The sequence below is a fragment of the Gossypium arboreum genome, chromosome 12, assembly GCF_025698485.1.
Source record: "Gossypium arboreum isolate Shixiya-1 chromosome 12, ASM2569848v2, whole genome shotgun sequence".
Lineage (NCBI taxonomy): Eukaryota > Viridiplantae > Streptophyta > Magnoliopsida > Malvales > Malvaceae > Gossypium > Gossypium arboreum.
Genome location: NC_069081.1, coordinates 117,896,945 through 117,916,319, shown reverse-complemented (window position 1 = coordinate 117,916,319; position 19,375 = coordinate 117,896,945). Strand labels below are relative to the sequence as shown.

At 31.8% G+C, this 19,375-nt stretch overlaps 3 protein-coding genes across 5 annotated transcripts; 1 reads left to right on the top strand and 2 right to left on the bottom strand.

The window, feature by feature from the left end:
- The first annotated feature begins 1,872 nt into the window (after nt 1–1,872).
- On the top strand, nt 1,873–4,175 carry LOC108478804 (reticulon-like protein B2). The gene is made up of 5 exons (XM_017781261.2): nt 1,873–2,134; nt 2,642–2,822; nt 2,911–3,052; nt 3,285–3,354; nt 3,792–4,175. Exons 1-5 carry the CDS (start codon nt 1,942–1,944, stop codon nt 3,947–3,949), a joined length of 744 nt encoding a protein of 247 aa, XP_017636750.1. The 5' UTR covers nt 1,873–1,941; the 3' UTR covers nt 3,950–4,175.
- A 1,106-nt stretch (nt 4,176–5,281) lies between these two features.
- Nucleotides 5,282–7,707, bottom strand: LOC108477393 (F-box protein At5g52880). 2 transcript variants are annotated; one of them, XM_017779924.2, is made up of 6 exons: nt 7,402–7,707; nt 6,515–6,669; nt 6,291–6,378; nt 5,931–6,130; nt 5,663–5,808; nt 5,282–5,584 (listed from the first exon to the last, which is right to left on the bottom strand). In XM_017779924.2, exons 1-6 carry the CDS (start codon nt 7,584–7,586, stop codon nt 5,444–5,446), a joined length of 915 nt encoding a protein of 304 aa, XP_017635413.1. In that variant the 5' UTR covers nt 7,587–7,707; the 3' UTR covers nt 5,282–5,443. The 2 variants fall into 2 exon arrangements, with proteins under 2 accessions (XP_017635413.1, XP_017635414.1); XM_017779925.2 differs by having other exon boundaries at nt 5,931–6,064.
- A 3,040-nt stretch (nt 7,708–10,747) lies between these two features.
- Nucleotides 10,748–17,705, bottom strand: LOC108479748 (uncharacterized). Of its 2 annotated transcripts, XM_017782518.2 has the most exons (17): nt 17,062–17,177; nt 16,293–16,350; nt 15,862–15,983; nt 15,677–15,765; nt 15,558–15,593; nt 15,256–15,349; nt 14,956–14,998; nt 14,720–14,817; nt 14,160–14,221; nt 13,461–13,957; nt 13,284–13,371; nt 13,038–13,178; nt 12,092–12,660; nt 11,789–11,924; nt 11,629–11,697; nt 11,403–11,534; nt 10,748–11,303 (listed from the first exon to the last, which is right to left on the bottom strand). In XM_017782518.2, exons 4-17 carry the CDS (start codon nt 15,749–15,751, stop codon nt 11,190–11,192), a joined length of 2,154 nt encoding a protein of 717 aa, XP_017638007.1. In that variant the 5' UTR covers nt 15,752–15,765; nt 15,862–15,983; nt 16,293–16,350; nt 17,062–17,177; the 3' UTR covers nt 10,748–11,189. The 2 variants fall into 2 exon arrangements, with proteins under 2 accessions (XP_017638007.1, XP_017638006.1); XM_017782517.2 differs by lacking the exon at nt 16,293–16,350 and having other exon boundaries at nt 17,062–17,705.
- Nucleotides 17,706–19,375: the final 1,670 nt, after the last annotated feature.

Below are 19,375 nucleotides of genomic sequence, written 5' to 3'. Positions count from 1 at the left end.
CTGTTAATTAATTAGCACTTCATTGTCACCATCTCAGGTATTGAAGATCAATCTATTCTATTAAATAAATTGTATATAAATTTACATTATTTGATAGAAATTTGGAGTTGAAATATTGAATATTATCACCGAATTTTTTTCTTTTATAAAAATAAAAAGTATAAATCTCATTTAAAAAGTTAATAAAAATGTTGCTTGCTATGCTCTTTAATCTTTACTCTTTATTCTTTATCGTGGCTTTGCCACATATTTTTCAAAGGGAGAAGAAATGGAAATATTTCCATTAATTTTCCTTTTCTAAAGGAGAGGTATCTGGTTATATAAAATATCTTTTTATATATAATTTAAATCATGGGAAAAAAGCTAAAGAAAAGCCAAAAAGTTTAAATATGAAAGTGATTGTTTCAACTTAAATTTTGACATTTTAAAATTATATCACATTATTATTTAAAATTTTAAAATATTATATAAAATTTTAAAAAGTTAAAAGGTGTAATGAATTTTTGAATTTTATTTTTTAAATTCTAGTGATGACATGACATGACATGAAAAATTCAATAGCCCATAAAGTTTATTTGATTAAAATTAATAAAATCACTTTATTATTTATTACTTGTTATTCTATATATTTTATTACATTCAAGAAGGCGTGAGTTACAATTATAAAAATATATTCAAATAACTATAACAATAATTTGTCATTTATAAAGCACAAATAGATAAGTTGCATATATACATACTAATACTAGAATAAATCTATACAATAACCACATACTGTGGGACATAAACTAAAATAAATATAAATTCAAAACTCACACATGATTTACATAAATCGTTGAAGCTCAAATATAAAATCTTAAAGTTCACAAATACTTAACGTTGTCATTAAGTCAATGTCTCATTGGATGCGAGTTTATTTAAAACTTAATTTTAATTTAATCATATATATTAATTTTGAGATGATTTTTTTTTAACCTTGTCTTTTACATTAAAAACTTCTAAATAATGGTAATTAATTAATGTTACATAAAAAAGTTAATGAATTCATCTCGAGATTAATAAATAGGAATGGCAAAATCCAAACTACTTGATGGATTTCGAACTGATCTACTTTGAAAGGAACAATTTTTTTTTTTTGAAAAGTGGATGTGGGGTGAAGTGGATTTTTTTTTTGCACAATGAATATGAAGTGGTTATGGTAATTGTTTACCCCGTTGTGACCCACTATATGAAATTATTATTTTATCATTTGTATATATAGCTATTAAAGGGTAGAAATGTAATAAAGTATTACAAAAATCTATATATTTCATGTTCAAATATTTACTTAACTTTAAAAACATTGAAATATATGTAAATTAATAATTGTATATTAAATTTAAGTGGAGTAGAGTGGAGATGGATGCATGTAACATTCATAGAGGTGAAAGTGAATTTTAGGATTATATATCCACAGTGAAGCGAGGTGAGTGGTGGAGTAGAGTGTGCCAACAGGACTAAAGTGCATAAAAAGCCCTTGTTTAAATACTTTGGTAATTTTTAAACTTTTATATAATCATTTTGGAAGGTTTAGCTGAATAATTTTTAAAATCATTAAGCACTAATTTAAATATTTAATTTATTTTTACATTATTATTTTTTACTTACTATATAATAATTTTTTCAACATTAGTCCTCACGCTTTTTATTCAAATAAACGGTAAAATTTAGGATTTTATGTAGTTTTAGCCTTTAAAAATGAGTATTCAAATTAGCAAGGATAAAGAAGCCAAAGCAATAAATTAGCACGTCCCTCGTTTTCCGTACCACTCGTTAAGGCTCGTCCCATCCCGAACCTTAGCTTCGGATTACCATTCCCTCTCCACCAAAAACTACAAATTTAAATTCTACTTGCTTTACGCCCTTCGTATCCTTTGAACCAAACGCAGATAGAATTCCTCAATGGCGTACCACAAAGAGTCGAAAATGGAGGAGCTGGCCCACAAGATCCACAGCAAGATCTCCTCGCCGTCATCCTCCTCCGATTCCGACGACGATAAGCGCTCTCACGCTCGTGCCGTCGCTCTCAAGGCCAAAGTTTATCGTCTCTTCGGCAGAGAAAAGCCTCTTCACCAAGTCTTAGGCGCCGGAAAACGTACTCGCTTTTATCTTAATCTTAACTCATTTCTTTTGATTTACTGCGTTTATATAGATATAGATTCTGCACATTCATTTTATTAATTGTTTTACGGATCAGTTGTGGCCTCACATTATGCGTAATGCTCTGTTTTACTAACTGATATCGTATCTGATTCCTAAATCGAAGAATTATTAATGTAGTTTTACTTCGATCTGCTCCATGCTAGTTTCCTGGAATCATGCATTTTTCTCACTAGTTTGAAATTGCGTTGATGAACGAATGCATTTTCAAATCTGTAATTTGAATAATATTACGAGTTGATGAAATATTGTTTAATTCCTCAATTGATATTTCAATGAAATTGCGTTGACGAATGCATCTTTAAATCTGTAATTTGAATAATAGTACAAGTTGATGAAATCTTGTTTAAATTCCTCAATTGAGATTTCTTAACAAAAAAGCTAATGTTGAACGAAAATGTACTGCAGCATTGACTATTATCATTGGATGTTGATTTTGCAGCTGCTGATATCCTTCTATGGAGGAACAAGAAACTTTCCGGAGGCGTGCTTGGTGGTGTAACATCTCTCTGGTTTCTCTTTGAAATGCTTGATTACCATTTAATCACTCTGATTTGCCACTTAATGATACTGGCATTATCGGTCCTTTTCCTATGGTCCAATGTGTCTAATTTCATCAACAAGTAAGACTTTTCAATCATTCTTCTATTGATGCTTATGATCGTGTAATTTGAACTCTTATTGTAACTCATCAACTTTGTTCATACGAAGTTCTCCACCAACCATTCCAGAAGTTGTAATCCCTGAAAAGTGTCTCCTTAAAGCTGCATCTTGCTTTACGTTTGAAATTAACCGAACTCTGGATATTGTACGGACCATTGCAACCGGCAAAGATTTGAAGACGTTTCTTGGTGTATGTTAATGCTAAATTTCTGCTATGCTTTCTTCTAGTTTACTCTTCTATTAAGCAAAAAACAAGTTATAAATAACAGGATATGATTCTTCAAATATTTAAAAGAATTCGAAAATTTAAGCATAACGATGTTGAATATATACCCATATTCGGCACTCGGAATCGTTATTGAGCATTTGTACTATGTTTTCAATTCACTAGGTAATTTTGCTTTGCTGCTTTGCTTCTGTAGGCTATTGCTGGACTATGGTTTCTGTCAATTCTGGGTAGCTGTTTTAACTTCTTGACGATGGTCTACATAGGTAAGGAATTTGATTGTTTTCTAATACCTTTGCATTAATTCCATCATTTCCAAACTTCAAAATGTTCTAATTAAGTTTTTAAAGTATTAAATGTTAGTAATTTGAATCTAACAATATTTTAAATATAATTAATGTGTTTTAAATATGCTAAATGTTAGTAGTTTGAATCTAACAATATTTTAAATATAATTAATGTGTTTTAAATATGTTTTATGTCATGTTTGAACTAGAACTTAATGCGCAAGTCAACAACGAGCCTAATAGAAATACTTAGATTGATAGGATATTGATTTTTTGAGAATTCAATTAGTTGGTTTTGAAGTTTAAGGATTATTTTTTAGAACCTTTACCTTAGTTTAAGTACGGCATACTGAGTTAAATCAGATATTGTAATATTTTTTGAGTTTGATGACACTCCCAAGTGGACTTTATGACAGTATTTATTCTTCTATACACTGTGCCGGTATTTTATGAGAAATACGAGGACAAAGTGGATGCATTTTCTGAGAAAATGATAATAGAGCTTAAGAAGCAGTTTGAAGTGCTTGAGAAGAAGGTTCTGAGTAGTATGAATAAAGAGAAGAAGAAAGATTAGTGTCTTTTTTTTTTTGGCTGAAATCAATTGTTTGATTGTATTTTTTACCTCTCATCATCTTTGAGTCTCCCTGTTTTAAAATTGCACATATCCTCGTTGAATATGGTTTTTCAACAATGTATTAGTTTTTAAGATCATATGGTTTTTGTATGCATGTCTGTACATATACATACACGCACATATTGTTATAATTAATAAACTCTACAGAGTAATTCAATTTATTTTACAGAGCATTCGACATCCTTTCGTTGTCAATATGCATGATTTTTTTTTTTTTTTGTACCATTGTGGTATTGAATGTTGAAAGAAATAAAATTCCGTTGTTCTCTTTTGTTGATTGTATCTCTAGCAGAGTGTACTACTTAGATTGATATAATTATATGTAGTACACAATTTAGCGACATTAGAATCAATATAAGTAGTACATCCTTTTTAAGAGTTAACATTTATAATTTAAAATTTCGCTCTTTTAAACATATATTCTTAATTCTATTCTCAATTAAAGTTGTTGACTAAATGTAAATTCAATTAACATATTTTTATACTTTTAAATATATAATCATATCAATTATTAAATCACTAATAAAAAAAGTTAAAACATATAAAACCTCATCCATTCAAAAAGATATCATTATTTAAGTTTAATTCCTCAAACAAGAAAGCTTTCGTTTATTTATTATTTTATTTTCTTAAATATCAATTAAGGATGGATGGTGATTTCAAATTAAAAGACTTCACCGACCCTTAATTTATATTGTCATATACTTGTCGACCATTTAATCTCGCATAAACTTGGTTGTGTTAACCAAAACAAAACTTTAAAATCCTTTTTCCTCTTATTTGATCGCCAAAATTAATAATATGAAGCAAAGATTTAATCTGTTGATGGGTTTGATGGTCCATTAGATACACAAGCCAGACTTGATTCGTGCTTAACCTTGGACAGTTTTGGACTTGTCCGGACATTATTTAATTTTAATGTTATTTTTTTCAAATATATTTTTAATATAAATATAAAAATAGACAGCATAATTATCTTGCCCTTCCCAGTGAAATTAAAACTCCTATCTGACCCCCAACCATACGAGTTCAAATTTTATTATTCTTTTCCCTCCAATATCATAATAATAATCTACAAGACAAGCTCCGCATAGGTCGTTGAACCAACCAAAAAATGAATGTAAAATTGAACTAAACAAACTAAAATTAATCAGTTCAATTTGATTTGATGGAAATAAAGATTACATAATTTATTTATTTTACAATTAGGTATCGGTATGTTCTAATCTAAACAAAGTAGTTCACCTTAAGACATTCAATTAAAAAACACTATTTATAGAAACACACAATCACATTCATTTTTCTTAAATATAATTTCATTGTATGTACATATGATCTTAAAACAAAATGATATTTACAACTAGTTTACCTTATTTTGTTCCCTAGAAGCAGAGCAGCAAGTATATGGAGGTCTCTATTCCCCAAAACTACCATCTAAACAAGAGGCTTTTTCTCGATTCTACGTATGTCTTTCGGATATGCCCATAATCTGGAAACGGGCTCTTCATCTGACTCGCTATCGCTATCTGAAGAGGATATCATTGATGTATAACCATCCATTAAGTAGTCGACGATCTGAAACACATGCAGCGTTTAGAGTATGTGAAATTGAGAACCGAAAAAGCAGCAATGGAGGTTACAACTTACAATTACCTGATGGGGTGAAATAGGCTTAATCTGTGCATTTTCATGTTTCGGGTCACACTGTCTGTTTGAGCACTTCAAGTTCTTGAGCCAAACTATCGTGTCACAATACCCGCAATATCCCCTACTGGACATTAATTTCTTTGAATAAGTGCCTGACATTTTAAATAAATGGTAAAGATGAGAAAAGATGATGCATTTGCAAGTGAAATATTCAAAGACGGAGAGAGTTTCCGGGATATAAACATTATAAAATGGAAGCCCCAATATCGCACACCTTTATATGCTCTTTTAAAGGTCTCTTTCCAATCAATATCAGTTCGAGTAATCACATTCTCCTCCCAAAATGTATAATCCTTGTTTACCGATTTACCACTCCACTGCGTCTTAGTTCTGGAAGAATTGTTTGATCTGCCAAAGAATATCGTATATTGCAATTCCCATAGATGGTTATCATTTGCTGCTAAAGTCCATGACCTTCATAAAGCAGTCAAAGTCACTCAAATAAGCAAAAAAGAGAAAGAAAAGGTTTCGAGAGAATTGGGGATGGATACCAACAGATACCTAACGTCTTTTAATCTAGTAATTACGGGATAATCACTGCAAGTTTGAGCATCGAAAAGGGAGGAAACATTACCTGCAGACTAGGCCTGCAGAAATTAACGATTGCAAATCGAGTAAACAGAATATATGAACAAGAACATCTTGAGGCAATTGAGATGGCCCTGGAATACGTAGGGAGGTAAGAAATAAGAAGTAATTAGACCAAAAACCGATATTCGATCAACTACATGATTAAATTTCTAAACTTTATAATGTGAAAATTCAATTTGGCTAAAGGGCCTATTTTGAAAGTTTTACCTTTTTCTTCCCTGTGTGCTTTACTGCGTCTTTTATGAGCAACCTTTGCTTGCTTAAACTCCGTAACGACCAAACTCTTCTTCTGTTTCGGAAAGGCAGCTTCTGCACTCTGAAGTAGGAAATGAGCTGCTGCAACGGCGCTACTGGTCTGCATTCTACATTTTAAAATAACATTCATAAATAAATGATGAATTGCATATGCATAGTGTAAGGTAATAATCAACCATAACATATAGTTCCGATTCGATAATGATGTTTTGAAGCATTCTCATCTATCATCTAATTGTGCACCCCTTAACCAACAGAACCAAGTTCTTAACACAATGAATGCATGCATAGATGCAACAAACAATCAGGACCTACTTTTCGATAAACAGTCATTTACAATCAATGTATCCCCCCCTCTCCCCATTTCTATTGCTAAGAAACAGATTAAATCCGAAGAATACAAGTTTTGCATTTGGGAATAGTGTAATCTAAAGCCATTCTCTCATTCATTTATTTATTTAAATAAATCGGAGAAAGCTACGAGCGAATTGCGTTCTAGTTTTCGTTCTTCGTACCATACCAATCCACATTCCATGTAACATCGGTGCCAAGTAATCATACCCACATTAATTAGGTTAAGCTTAACTATTTCGGAACCCTTTTTCTCCTCCCAATAACACCTTTCAAATACTCAATGATAAATAAGTGCTCAATTTAATTCAACAATCATGAAAAATTGCTTAATTAGCTAACATCTAAAACCAAATTCCCAGAAATAAATATACAATTCAAGTTTCCCAACTTAATCAAACTACACCCAAAACCCAAATTGAACCCAAGATGGTGCAAAAGAAACTGAAATTCACAAGCAGGAAAATAAAAAAGGGGGGGGGGCTTACTCGGGAAGAAGACGAATGGCGGTAAGGGTATGCTGAAAGACAAGGGATTGGAGAGGCTTGGGGAGATTAGCATAAGCGCCTCTGAGAATAAAGCTCAACTCTTTACATGCAATTGGGTATTGATAGATTCTTGAGAGTGATTCTTCAAGGCATAGCTTTTGGTATCTCTCTGTTCGATTTGACATTTTCAATATTTTCAGGGATTTGCCACTGATTTAATTATTACAAAATTCGGTGAACCAGAAGACAAACCCTTTTTTTCCCTTAACCAAATACCAATTTTATCTTTGGGTTGTATACTTTTTGCGGGCTATAATTTAAATCTCTATTTTCTTTAGGTATAATGCTTTTCAGCCCTCCAATTTTATAAAAAAGTCATTTTAGTCCTCTACTTAATTTTTTTTACCTCTTTTAGCCCTTAAACTTGCATTATTTGTCAAATTACCTCAAAATAGATGGAAAAATTAATGTTAACTTTGCTGATCCACATGTATTTCACGTTAACAATAAATTATTTTTAATAATTTTATTTTGTAAAATAATATTTATATTTTATTTGAATTTTTTAAAAAGTTAAAAAATAATTAATTGTTGATGTGGCATCCATATGTATGCCACACCAGCAAAGTTAATAAGCATTTATCATTCATTTTGGGGTGATTTGACAAATAACGCTAGTTTAAAGGTTAAAAAAAGCGAAAAATTAAATGAAAGCTAAAATAACTTTTTTTAATAAAGTTGGAGGACCAAACAAGTATTATGACTTTTCTTAATTTCAACAAGTATGATATGTTTAGTCTGTTTTCTAAAATATTCAATTATAAACTATACGAAAGATTAGATTGTAGTGATTTGTGACCGTTTATTTGAAGGACGGAAAGTTATAGATAAACTAAGACGATCAAAATATGAGCACAATGAGAAAACTAAAGAGAGGATTAGGCTACGAAAGAGTTTGGCAGTTTTTGATTCGGAGGAGGTGGCTTGGCCAATATAGTCGGTTCCATATTGGTTCCAGTCGTTTTGGTCTGTGTGCATTTCAGTAATAAATTAGTGCAATCAATTCTGTTTTTCACATCGATTAAATTTTCATCCGTAGCAATCATATCGGTCTATTTCATCCAATTACGATCACACCGATTGGTGCATGAATAATATTAAAAAATATAAATGTTCTAACTTTTTACCATTATCGTAATAAATAATAAAAACTTTTACCAGAACATTGTACATAGACTTATGTATGAATATTTTTTCAAAATAATCAATAAATCTTAAACAATATACCAAAATAGACCTATATCGATACACACCAATTCCAGTGAAAAAACAATGTGTCCACCGATGCAATATTAAGTATTGACTACCTTGATCTTCGCCCCTTTTCCTAGTTCCAAAATTTTTTAAATGAATTCTTTGATAGTTTTCAACGGGTTTTGTGTTGATATCATATTGATTTTAGACTATTAATGTCTATCATGTCTAGGGAATGATTATATATGTGTATATATATATATATATATGACAATTAAATGGCAAATGTCATGTTCTTGTCAAGCATGAGGTTTTGATGGATTGGACTCGAGTGTTTTAACTCACAAAATGATCATCTTTAATGAAAAAATATGGATTAATCACGCGAAACAGATTCATGAGATATAAGAATAATCCACAAAAACAAATAATTTATTCAACAAATAAACTTAATTCAAATTAACTCACTCAAACATGATATACACATTTATAATTTAACTTTCATATCTCAAAATTCTAAGTAAATTAATATTTCCATTTAATTAAGATTTAATTTACAACTTTCAAAACATAATTATAAATAAATAAATATCAAAATTAGGTATAAATTTTGTAATATTTTAAATTTATTTTACTAATAAGTTAGTTTGCTTATTCTAGCTTCATTTAATAATTCCAATGATTTTAAAAAATCTAATAGAAATGTTAGGCTCAACCTGGTAGCCAAGTTTTATAAAGTGGAGTAATAAAATTAACTAACAAAAAGTCATGATTTAATGTTATTTTTTAGTTAGGTTTTAGGGTAAGCTACTTCAAGTTTACTAAACTATTAATAAGTTTATGTTTTAGTTATTTAATTTTAAAAAGTTACAAAATAGTCCTTAAATTATTCGAAAGTTTTTATTTAAGTCACTAGGCTATTAAAATCACTACTATATGACCTAATTCGTTTGCAGTATTTGCACCAATCAAAAGCTCTTTTTCCCTTTCTCTTCTACAATTCAGTTTTTTTTTTCATGAAACAACATTGAATATCACGAATCTGAGAACCAAAATCCAAACAACTTTCTTCTCCGATCTCCAACACGGACTGTCAAATTGACTTGGATCTAATGTTTGTTCTTCTACTCGTGGATGGGTACTGATCCACCATATTGAACATTGAATTGTCGTTTGGAGTTCATTAGCCGGACTTTTTTATATAAAAAAAAAATTTAACAACCCAATGACTTAAATAAAAACTTTTGAATAGTTTAGTGACCATTTTATAACTTTTTAAAATTGAGTGACTAAAACGTAAACTTACTAATAATTTAACCACATTGAAAGTAGTACCTTAAATTTTAATTTTATAAAATTAGTACATAAAACTATACATATTGGTCCTTCCTTATACGGAGAATATTACGTGATTAAATACATTCAATCTCATATCCTTTAAATTATAACAACAACATACAAATTGAACTAGAACTTAACCGATTAAATATATCAAACCTAATCGAATTCATTAATCTCAACATCAATTCAAAAGAAAAAGCCAAAGGAACAAAATGTTTCTTCTTTTTAAATAACTTCAAATCTTCAACTTAAAGTTTTAACCTTATACTTATTATAAAACTCTTGGTGAGTTAGTGTCACAGATTAACGAGTACTAACTCAATAGATGAAAATACTTTTACTTTTCAAAATAAATTATATTATTTTGAGTGTGTTTTGACATTTCATATCTTTTAAATAGAAAAATAAAATAAACATGTATACGTAATAGAATCTGAATCCATACCCATTTAGTATTTCATATTTAAATTTACCATTTAACTAAAACATCTTTTGTTATTTATATCAACCTTTTACAAATATATTTATTACATAATTTTGTTTTTCACTCACATCCACATATAATGCCATAATAATACATCTAAACAAATGAATTTTATTCCATCATACAATCAAAGCAACCAAAAACCCAATCAACTATATATTTAACCCATAACAGATTTACATGTTAGGCATAGAATATAACCAGAAATATTAAATTATTCAATCCAATTCTAAAACCATACCATAAAGTTGTACAGATGCTACTATATAGAGAATATAATCATAAACTTTATTAACTACATAATCTCAAACAATCCAATATTAAACCCCCTTCCTCCACCTAGGAATTTCCAAGTACCACACATTCACATAAAACACTACTAAACATACCCAAAAGATTGGTGGCAAATGGTTAATGGAAAAGACTGTATTTTTCCAAAAACCCTTTTTCTAAGCATCATGTACAAATCCCATATACATATATATGTATGTAATCTAAAAATGCATTTCACACACACCCTACAAAAGAACTCTGGTTGTATTGTTGAAATTTCAGATCCCGGCCGGAGCTTTCCATCTTGATGCTACCCCATCCAATGTAAATTCTATATTTTTGTTGAAGGGGGCTTTTGGCATCACCAAATTTTTACATCTCTTCATAGAGAACTCTGTTTGAATGATGTGAACATGAGATGCCTGGTTTTTGCAAGCTAAAGGAAGTAAGTTAACTGTTCCTTCTTCCTTGAACCGCCTTCTCCGTATAAATCGTTCCATTGCTTTAGCTCTGCCATTACTGATCCTTCGGAAGCAAAGCTGGCAGCAACCTACATTGTAGCATTTACAATAAGATGGACATTATGTGGTAAAACTTTATAAGCCTAAAATACCATGCAAACAATCCTAGTTATGACTAGAACTTTTACCTGATTCTTTGCTTGTCTCATATCTTCCATGTTTAAAGGCCTCAAAGCAATTACTCGTTCTTCCTCATTCTCGTCTTTTGTATCTGAAGCATCTTCTGAGTTCTTGCTTGCCTCTTCTCGCCTCTTCCTCTCCTATTTAAAGTTATAGAAAACAGAAATAAATAAGATAGATTGTACACACATGCTAGTAAAACAATGATATAGTGAGAAGAGATTTTGCAGTCACCTGATCTTTAAACCTCTCTTGCTTTATCAACTCCCTAACAGGTCGATAAGCCGCTGTTATGCACAAGTTCTGTTTCCAGTATTGTTTTTTTTTTTTTGTCATCAGTTGATAACAGTAAGATATAAATTAATGGTAAATGCTGTGAGATAAAAAAACAAACCTTGAGATCACTTCCACTGTATCCTTCTGTCATGGTTGCAAGCTCCTTGAAGTCGAGATCCTCAACTTTCTCTTTCGCCAGTAAAGTTCTCAAAATTATTTCCCTACTCTCAATGGATGGAAGGCCAACCATAATTCTGATCAAAATGGAAAGCACAAGTTAAGATGCTCATTCATATCGAGCTGTAAGCAAGTTAGTCCATGGCTTGCATGCATGATAATTGTAATAGTACCAATCAAGTGTCACAATATCCTTGATATGAAACATATAAGGTCAAGAATGTCTGACAAACAATAAATATACCTGCGCTCGAAACGCCTAATTATTGCTTCATCGAGGTCAAATGGCCTGTTGGTTGCAGCAAGGACAAGAATTCTCTCACCAGCTTTGGTCAATAGACCATCCCAATGTGCCATGAACTCATTCTTGATTTTCCGCATAGCCTCATGCTCCCCGACTCTAGTCCTTTGCCCCAGCATGCTATCAACCTCATCCACAAAAATAATAGTTGGTGCGACCTTTGCTGCTAGCGTAAATAAAGCTCTCACATTCTTTTCATCTTCTCCAAACCATTTTGACGTGATGGTGGACATCGAGACATTAATGAAGCTTGCTCCAGCTTCATTTGCAATGGCCTTTGCAAGCATTGTTTTTCCAGTACCGGGAGGTCCAAAGAGTAATATACCTCTACAAGGCTTGAGAAGTCCCCCATTGAAGAGATCTGGCCTTCGTAGGGGGAGCATGACTAGCTCTTGAAGCGATTCTTTGATATCATCCATAGCACCGATATCGGCAAATGTCACTCCAATCTCATTTGCAGGTATAACCTCAGGCCTTATTCTTTTCTCAAATTCATTATCAGGAGGAACTTCCTGCAAGAATGTTACATCTATAGTAAGAAAAAACCAAAAGCACATACGGGAAAAGACACCAGAGAAAGGTAATGGACATAAACTATTGGAGCTGCCGAAGACTTTATGCAAAAACACAAATGTATTTTATAGTTACTGTGCTCATAAACCATTCAAAACTCCTAACATTTACAGCATGAATCTGGCTAGAAGTGAAAAACAAGAATAAACTTGATATAATAACTATGATGATCAGCTTTCCCGTCTTTGTTAAGCAAGAATAAACTCCTAACAATTATATACTTTACATACATGCATAAGTTAAGTTGCATAGCAACATCTATTTAAATCATATTCATCTCAATTTTCAGTTAATTATCCAAAGTACATCAACTTACAGGTGCTTTTGCTGCTGGTGGGTTCTCTCCATCCTTCTTGACACCAGAAAGAGACTTCTCGGTCTCACTTTTGCCTTCAGAGGCAGGTGCGTCGGATTTTGGTTCTGATTTCGCACTTACAGCCTCTTCACCTTCTTTTTCCTAAAGGTTAACAAAGAGGGGTAAATAGTTAATCCATAAGTATAAAGTTACTCTAATCCTTAATGCTTGATTTCTTCTAAAGGCAAACAAGCATTAAAGACAAACCTTGGAAGATTCAGCATTTGTCTCTAATTTTAAGGTATCTTTCCCACAGCTTTTTCCTTCTTGGAATATATTCAGTCCATGGGACAAGCTGTTCCAGAGCAGAAACCTATGTTAAAGTATTTCTGAATTATGGAAAAAAGGGGTTGAAAAAAATGCTGAAAAACAATTAATTTCTACCTCTTGGATGATATAACAAGCTTGCCATTTCGATATTCTGGATCCTTATTGTTCATCAAGTGATAAGAGATTGCTGATACCACAATTTCTTCAATATAATTACCTAAGATCATGGTGTCTGCATAACAAATAGAACCCAAATCATCGCACTCAAGGTCATTCGCCGCAAGTACCTCAGCAATGTGGTTTCTGTTATCTTGAGCTTGAAGCACCTTCATATCCTCTTCCAGTTTGGCTTTCCAGCTATCAAGATTATTTTCATCTTCGGGTGGTTTTATCTCAATATTATATGGGAATAATGCCGAAAGCCTCTCATCCACCTCCCTGTAATCATCTTCCGGACCCAACATCCTAGAACCAAGTATCAGCGCTGAATGTGGAAGTTTGTTCAACAACTTTTGAAACAGATTATATAACCGTTCTGATTGGAGGAGAAGCTTCTCAACATCCCTCAGGTATAAGATGATGGAGCCGGTTTCTGATACTGAAACCAGTACCTGCAAAAGGACAACAGCATAAGGAATGCAATTTTAGGCTCAGATAAAGAACTTGCTGAAGCGTACCAGCATATGTATAGTATGGTGTTGACATGCAACTTATGTAAAACATATAAAGGCATGCGTGCCTAAAAGAAGGAATAATCTAGAAATACAATTCGTGAGTGGTCTCCAAACTGATTACTCAGTATTTATGGCATACCTTGTAAAGTGACTGCAGAAAGAGTTTCTGATCGAAGCACCAACTGCTAGTGCGCTTGTGCACTGCTTCAACAAATAAAAGGGACAAAAAATATCAGTATTTTTTACACATCCTATCATGTGCCAAGAAATTGAGTACTAATATATATGCTTAGCAACAGCCAAAAGACTCTGCATGAAGCCTAGAAGATTCACTTCAGTTTAAAGGATTGAGTACTCTATCAGACACTAGAATATAATAAGGAGGAACTTATCGAGCAATCATCAGTTGAGTTCACCTTTGGCAAAATACAATTACATTACACTCCAATAAATCCAAACTATCAGGTAACAATTCAACCAGGTAAGTAAGAGGAGTTCACTGAGCTAACTACGCAATATACAACAAGCTGCAATCAGAGAATATGTAAGTTATTTGAACAGAAGGTCTATGAAAGGATGATCAGAAGAATCAACTATTTTTCTTATTTCTTTTTTAATTCTTGACTGCAATAACTTGATGATATCATACAAATCTTTAAGCTTTCCATACAGAACTAAAGAAGATATATAAAGGGTAACCTGGATTTGTGACAGAAGCCGAAGAGATGCTACTCATATCAGATGCTGCAGAGAAATTTCTATGGAGTTTTGGATGATTGTTTGAACCTTCCACAGCCCTGCAAATATATGAAGGAGAATGTTATAGGGGACACCTCATCTCTGATCCAGCAATAACAACCAGCCCACGAAGTATAATAACCACTTTATATTCTTGTTCCATGAAAATGGGAAAGTTGAAGGATAAAAGCAATCACCTGGACTTAATATCAACAGCACTACCCGGTCGACGTAATGTACCTGTAAGAAAAATCTTGATTAAAACTATGGTGAAATAATGTTTTAGAAAATGAAAAATCAACATGATGTAAAAGATTAAGATGACAATTGAATACTAAAACCAAGCAGATTTTCTAACATAGTCTTGATGACAACTCAAAAATAAAACCCTGACTGCCTAAGCAGGATTCAGCAGAGAATCAAAATGCAGAAAAATAAGAACCTAAGGAGGCAATATTCTTCAGTGAATAAATACAGTTTACATGTTGAAAGAATACCATTTGCTTCTTCTCTTGGCGATAGGAGCGAAAAGGAACCAAACAAGCCGTTCATTCGCTCTAGAGTCATCTCTGAGATGGACCTCTTCAAAGCCTGCAAAAGATGCAACTAAATTAGGGTGTGATGCGCATGGTAGATATTGTATTGACTACAAATTAATAAGATTGAATTAACTCAAGAAATGCACTTGAAAGGGTTAAATTGTTGAACTTTCATCCGCAACACTCAATTTCATAGACAAACACAACCATGTCAAATGCTTGCATGGAGTTTATATAAAATAAAAAATAAAATAACTTACAAATTCTTTCTTGGTACAACCATATTTGCTCTGCATCTGTGACAATGAAATTGTAGAAAGAATAAGTAGGACTTTATGACAGTTGAAACTTAATGACAAGAAAAGTTGTGTCTATTCACCTTAAGAGAAAAATCAGTAATGTCCAAAAGCAGAAGCTTTGATTCAAAGTGATGTGCCAAAGCCTTGGCAAGCATTTGCTGGTAAAGCTCTTCACAAGAACAAAAGGCAGCACTTTAAGTTAAAAATGAACTCCAAAAGATGAATATCTTAATATAGAATTAGAGAAACAATTCCAGAAACATACCAGCAGGTCCTGAGAGCAAAATAGCTTTGCTGACAGGAGAAAGGTTCCGCGTGTGCCTAGAGACATCACTGTGTTTTAATTGCACATATGCAGTACTTGTCAATAACGCCTGAGTTCTTTCACTGTATTAAAACACCATCCAAAGGAGGAGTGAATTTGTGAAACTATTTTAGAACTTTGCCTAAAAATCAATACATAATATATTGATGGGATTAAGAAAACCTGTTAACTCATACAATTATTTGAAAGGATTGGAAATGAATTCCTTAAACTTCTAGTAGTAAGTGTTTGTGCATAGAGTAGTTAATTTAGTGGATAAATAAACTTAATTGATGTGCAAATAGAATTAAAAGGCCTGAAAGCAGTCATCAAGGGGTGGAAATCCCTCGAGATAAAATAAAATAAAGGAATATTCAAAGCCAGAGCAAAACCTGCAGCTTTCATGGAGTTCAAGATCTAAGACTGCCCAAAAATAGTCTATATCCTAACCTGAAATCATTAAATAAATATTGATATGTTCAAACACTATGCAATTGGCATTATCATGTTGAAGAATCAATATAGATCTGTCTGCTTAACATTCATGACGTCACATAAAATAATATTCCACAGCCTGCAGCAGCACAAAAAAGGAAAAACAATAACAGATTGCATGGCCCATATATGATCCAAAATTATACATCTCTAGAGAACAAATCAAAATGGGAATTTTGACAAAGAAATCAAATGAAGCATCTTGAATCTTGATTATCCCCAGCCAGGAGAAAAAAGGATAAATAGATTAATCAAAATACAAGGAAAAAGGTTTAACCCCCCCCCCCCAAAAAAAAAAAAAATCAGCAGCCAAAAAGCAAAAGATCACGGGTGTTAATAGTTGTTAGTAGCATGTGCAAAGAATATCTCCAAACCAGACCATGCACATGGTGCTTAATACATACTAAAACCAACAACTTTTGGTTCTCCTCTTTCTACACTGGGGGGACCAATGTCAAACACACAAGAACAAATGAAGGCAGTATGGCACAAATCCTTTTATCCTTTCATCTTCATTATAAACAAAGATAAGAAAAAACAATTTTTTATTTCACAAGATCCTTTTTAAGACCTACATGGATGTAAAAACAGAAAACTAATGCAAATCATGTAATGAAAAGATCATAAACCAAAAAAGAAAAGAACAAAGACCCATCATTGGCTTACCTAAGGTAATAAGGAAAATCATCAAAGGAAACCTTGCTAAGCTTTCCATCTATAACTTGTCTCATAAGTTCTTGCTCAATCTGCTCCCCTGTAATACCATCATCTGCAATGGTGGTGTTCCCAGCCCATTTGCTTACAGTTTGCCCTGAAGCCAATCCGAGGCCAACACCAATACCAACCCCAACACTCAAAGCTGACAACAATATCCCCTTTTGTTCCATTCCCCTATCTTACAAAAAAAAAAAACCACCTTTCCTGCTCTTCCTCCTTTTTTCTCTATCTAGACAGATTAAAACTTGATTCTTTTAACAACAACATCCAAATATACATATATATATATAAACAAATAAAAAGAAAAACCCAGGAAAGAAGATTCGAGAGAGAAGAAAATGGATGATGGGAGAGGGAGATTCAACGAAGAAAAAAAAAGAAAAAGGGTTGTTTTTGTTGTTGGGTATTAATGTAATGAATGAGAGAAAAGAGAATGAATTTAGGATATATATATTAGGCCGAAAAAAACGATGGTCTAAAAGGGATTTTGACAGGTAAATGACTAAACCATTAGCTTTTGAGGGACGGCCTCCCTTCAACTATTTATAGCATGCTATAATAATATACTAAAGGAGAAGGATGTTAACTTTCCCGGGAAAAAAACAAACGAGAAAATTTTTTTCACTTTAGCTTTTTTGCTTTGTTTTTCCTTTTTGACTTTACCGGTGACCGGCTTCTCTCCTTTTTTATGTCTTTTCTTTTTTCTTTTTAATGTCTTTTTGGTCTGGTTTTTTTATATTTATATTTATTTTGGGTAAAATTTATTGTTGGTCATGCAATTATGTTTAAATACCTTTTTTGGTCATTCAACTAATGAGATTTGTTCTTTTGGTCCATTTCTGTTAAATGCCCTTGAGCATTTGGCAGAAAGGCAAAGTAACAATTTAAAAATTGATATAATAATAATTTAACTATAATTTTAAGAGTTAAATACTAATTTAACCTCTAAACTATACTTTAGCAAACAATGTGGTACCTCAAATTTTTTTTATAAATTTTGTACGTTTATTATCTCTACTATTTCCCTGTCCAAGAAATCATACCAAATCGTTATAAAAAAGTGACATGACATTGATTACCAATTAAGTCATGACAAGTGAGATAATTGAAAAAAAAAATATGACATGACTTTCACACTTAAAAGAAATATTAAAAAAACTCAAAACAAAATTACTTTTCGTAAAAATTCAAATTACAAATTAATTTAACTTCATTACTGCAATTAATCTACAATTATTTTTTTTCTTCATTTCATTAATGCCTCGTTAGTGTATTCATGTAATTAGTTAATTCTCATTAGCCTTTTTTTTTCTATTTAGTTGTTTTTACTAAGTCTAGATTCCGAAAAACATAGCCGTAATGACCACCGCTAACCACCATCGACTTCCACTCTTCGATTGTTGATAGACACCAAAAATTCACCATTCTATTATTTTGACCTCCTCTTTTCAACTCCAACCTTAGATTTGCCAAAATGAGCCCCAATTTTCTTAGATATACATCCAAAGTTTTAGACTTTCTTCCTCAACTATCCACCTTTTGGCTATCAAATTGATCACTAGTGTCACATCACGTTTTTATAATGGTTTGGTGTGATCTCTTGGATAGTGAAATAGTAGAGGTACCAATTTGATAAAAAATTCTTGAGGTACCACATTTTTTGATGAGGTATAGTTTGGAGCCAATTTTGGTATTTAACATTTAAAATTGTGACTAAATTAATACAATATGTAAAAGTTGAGGACTAAATTTATTATTAAATCAGTTTTTGGACTACCACCTCACCATTCCGTCAAATACTTAATGGCACTTAATAGAAATGGGCCCAAAAGAAAAAACTTGATAAGTTGAGTGATCATTTTGAATGTTTTAAAAGTTGGGTGGCAAAAAAAATACATCTAAACATAGTTGGGTGACTATCAATATAATTTACCCTTTATTTTTTACTGATAATAGTTTTTATAAAGAATAATATAATTTTTTACCCTTAAATTTGACAACTATGATCACTTTAGTACATCAAAGTTTTAAAATACAGATTTGAATACGCAATTATTATTTACACGTAATATTCAATATAAATAAATCAGGATTATGATGTGGATAATCAATATTTAGAAAAATATAATGAAGGTAAACGAATCAAAGTTGTAAATTATAATACAAGCTTGTATTGGCAAAGGTTATGAATATTATGTGTGGAATAATTAGTTTAATTATATGTAGTTGGTTCATTTACTTACTTAATTTATTTAAATTTAAT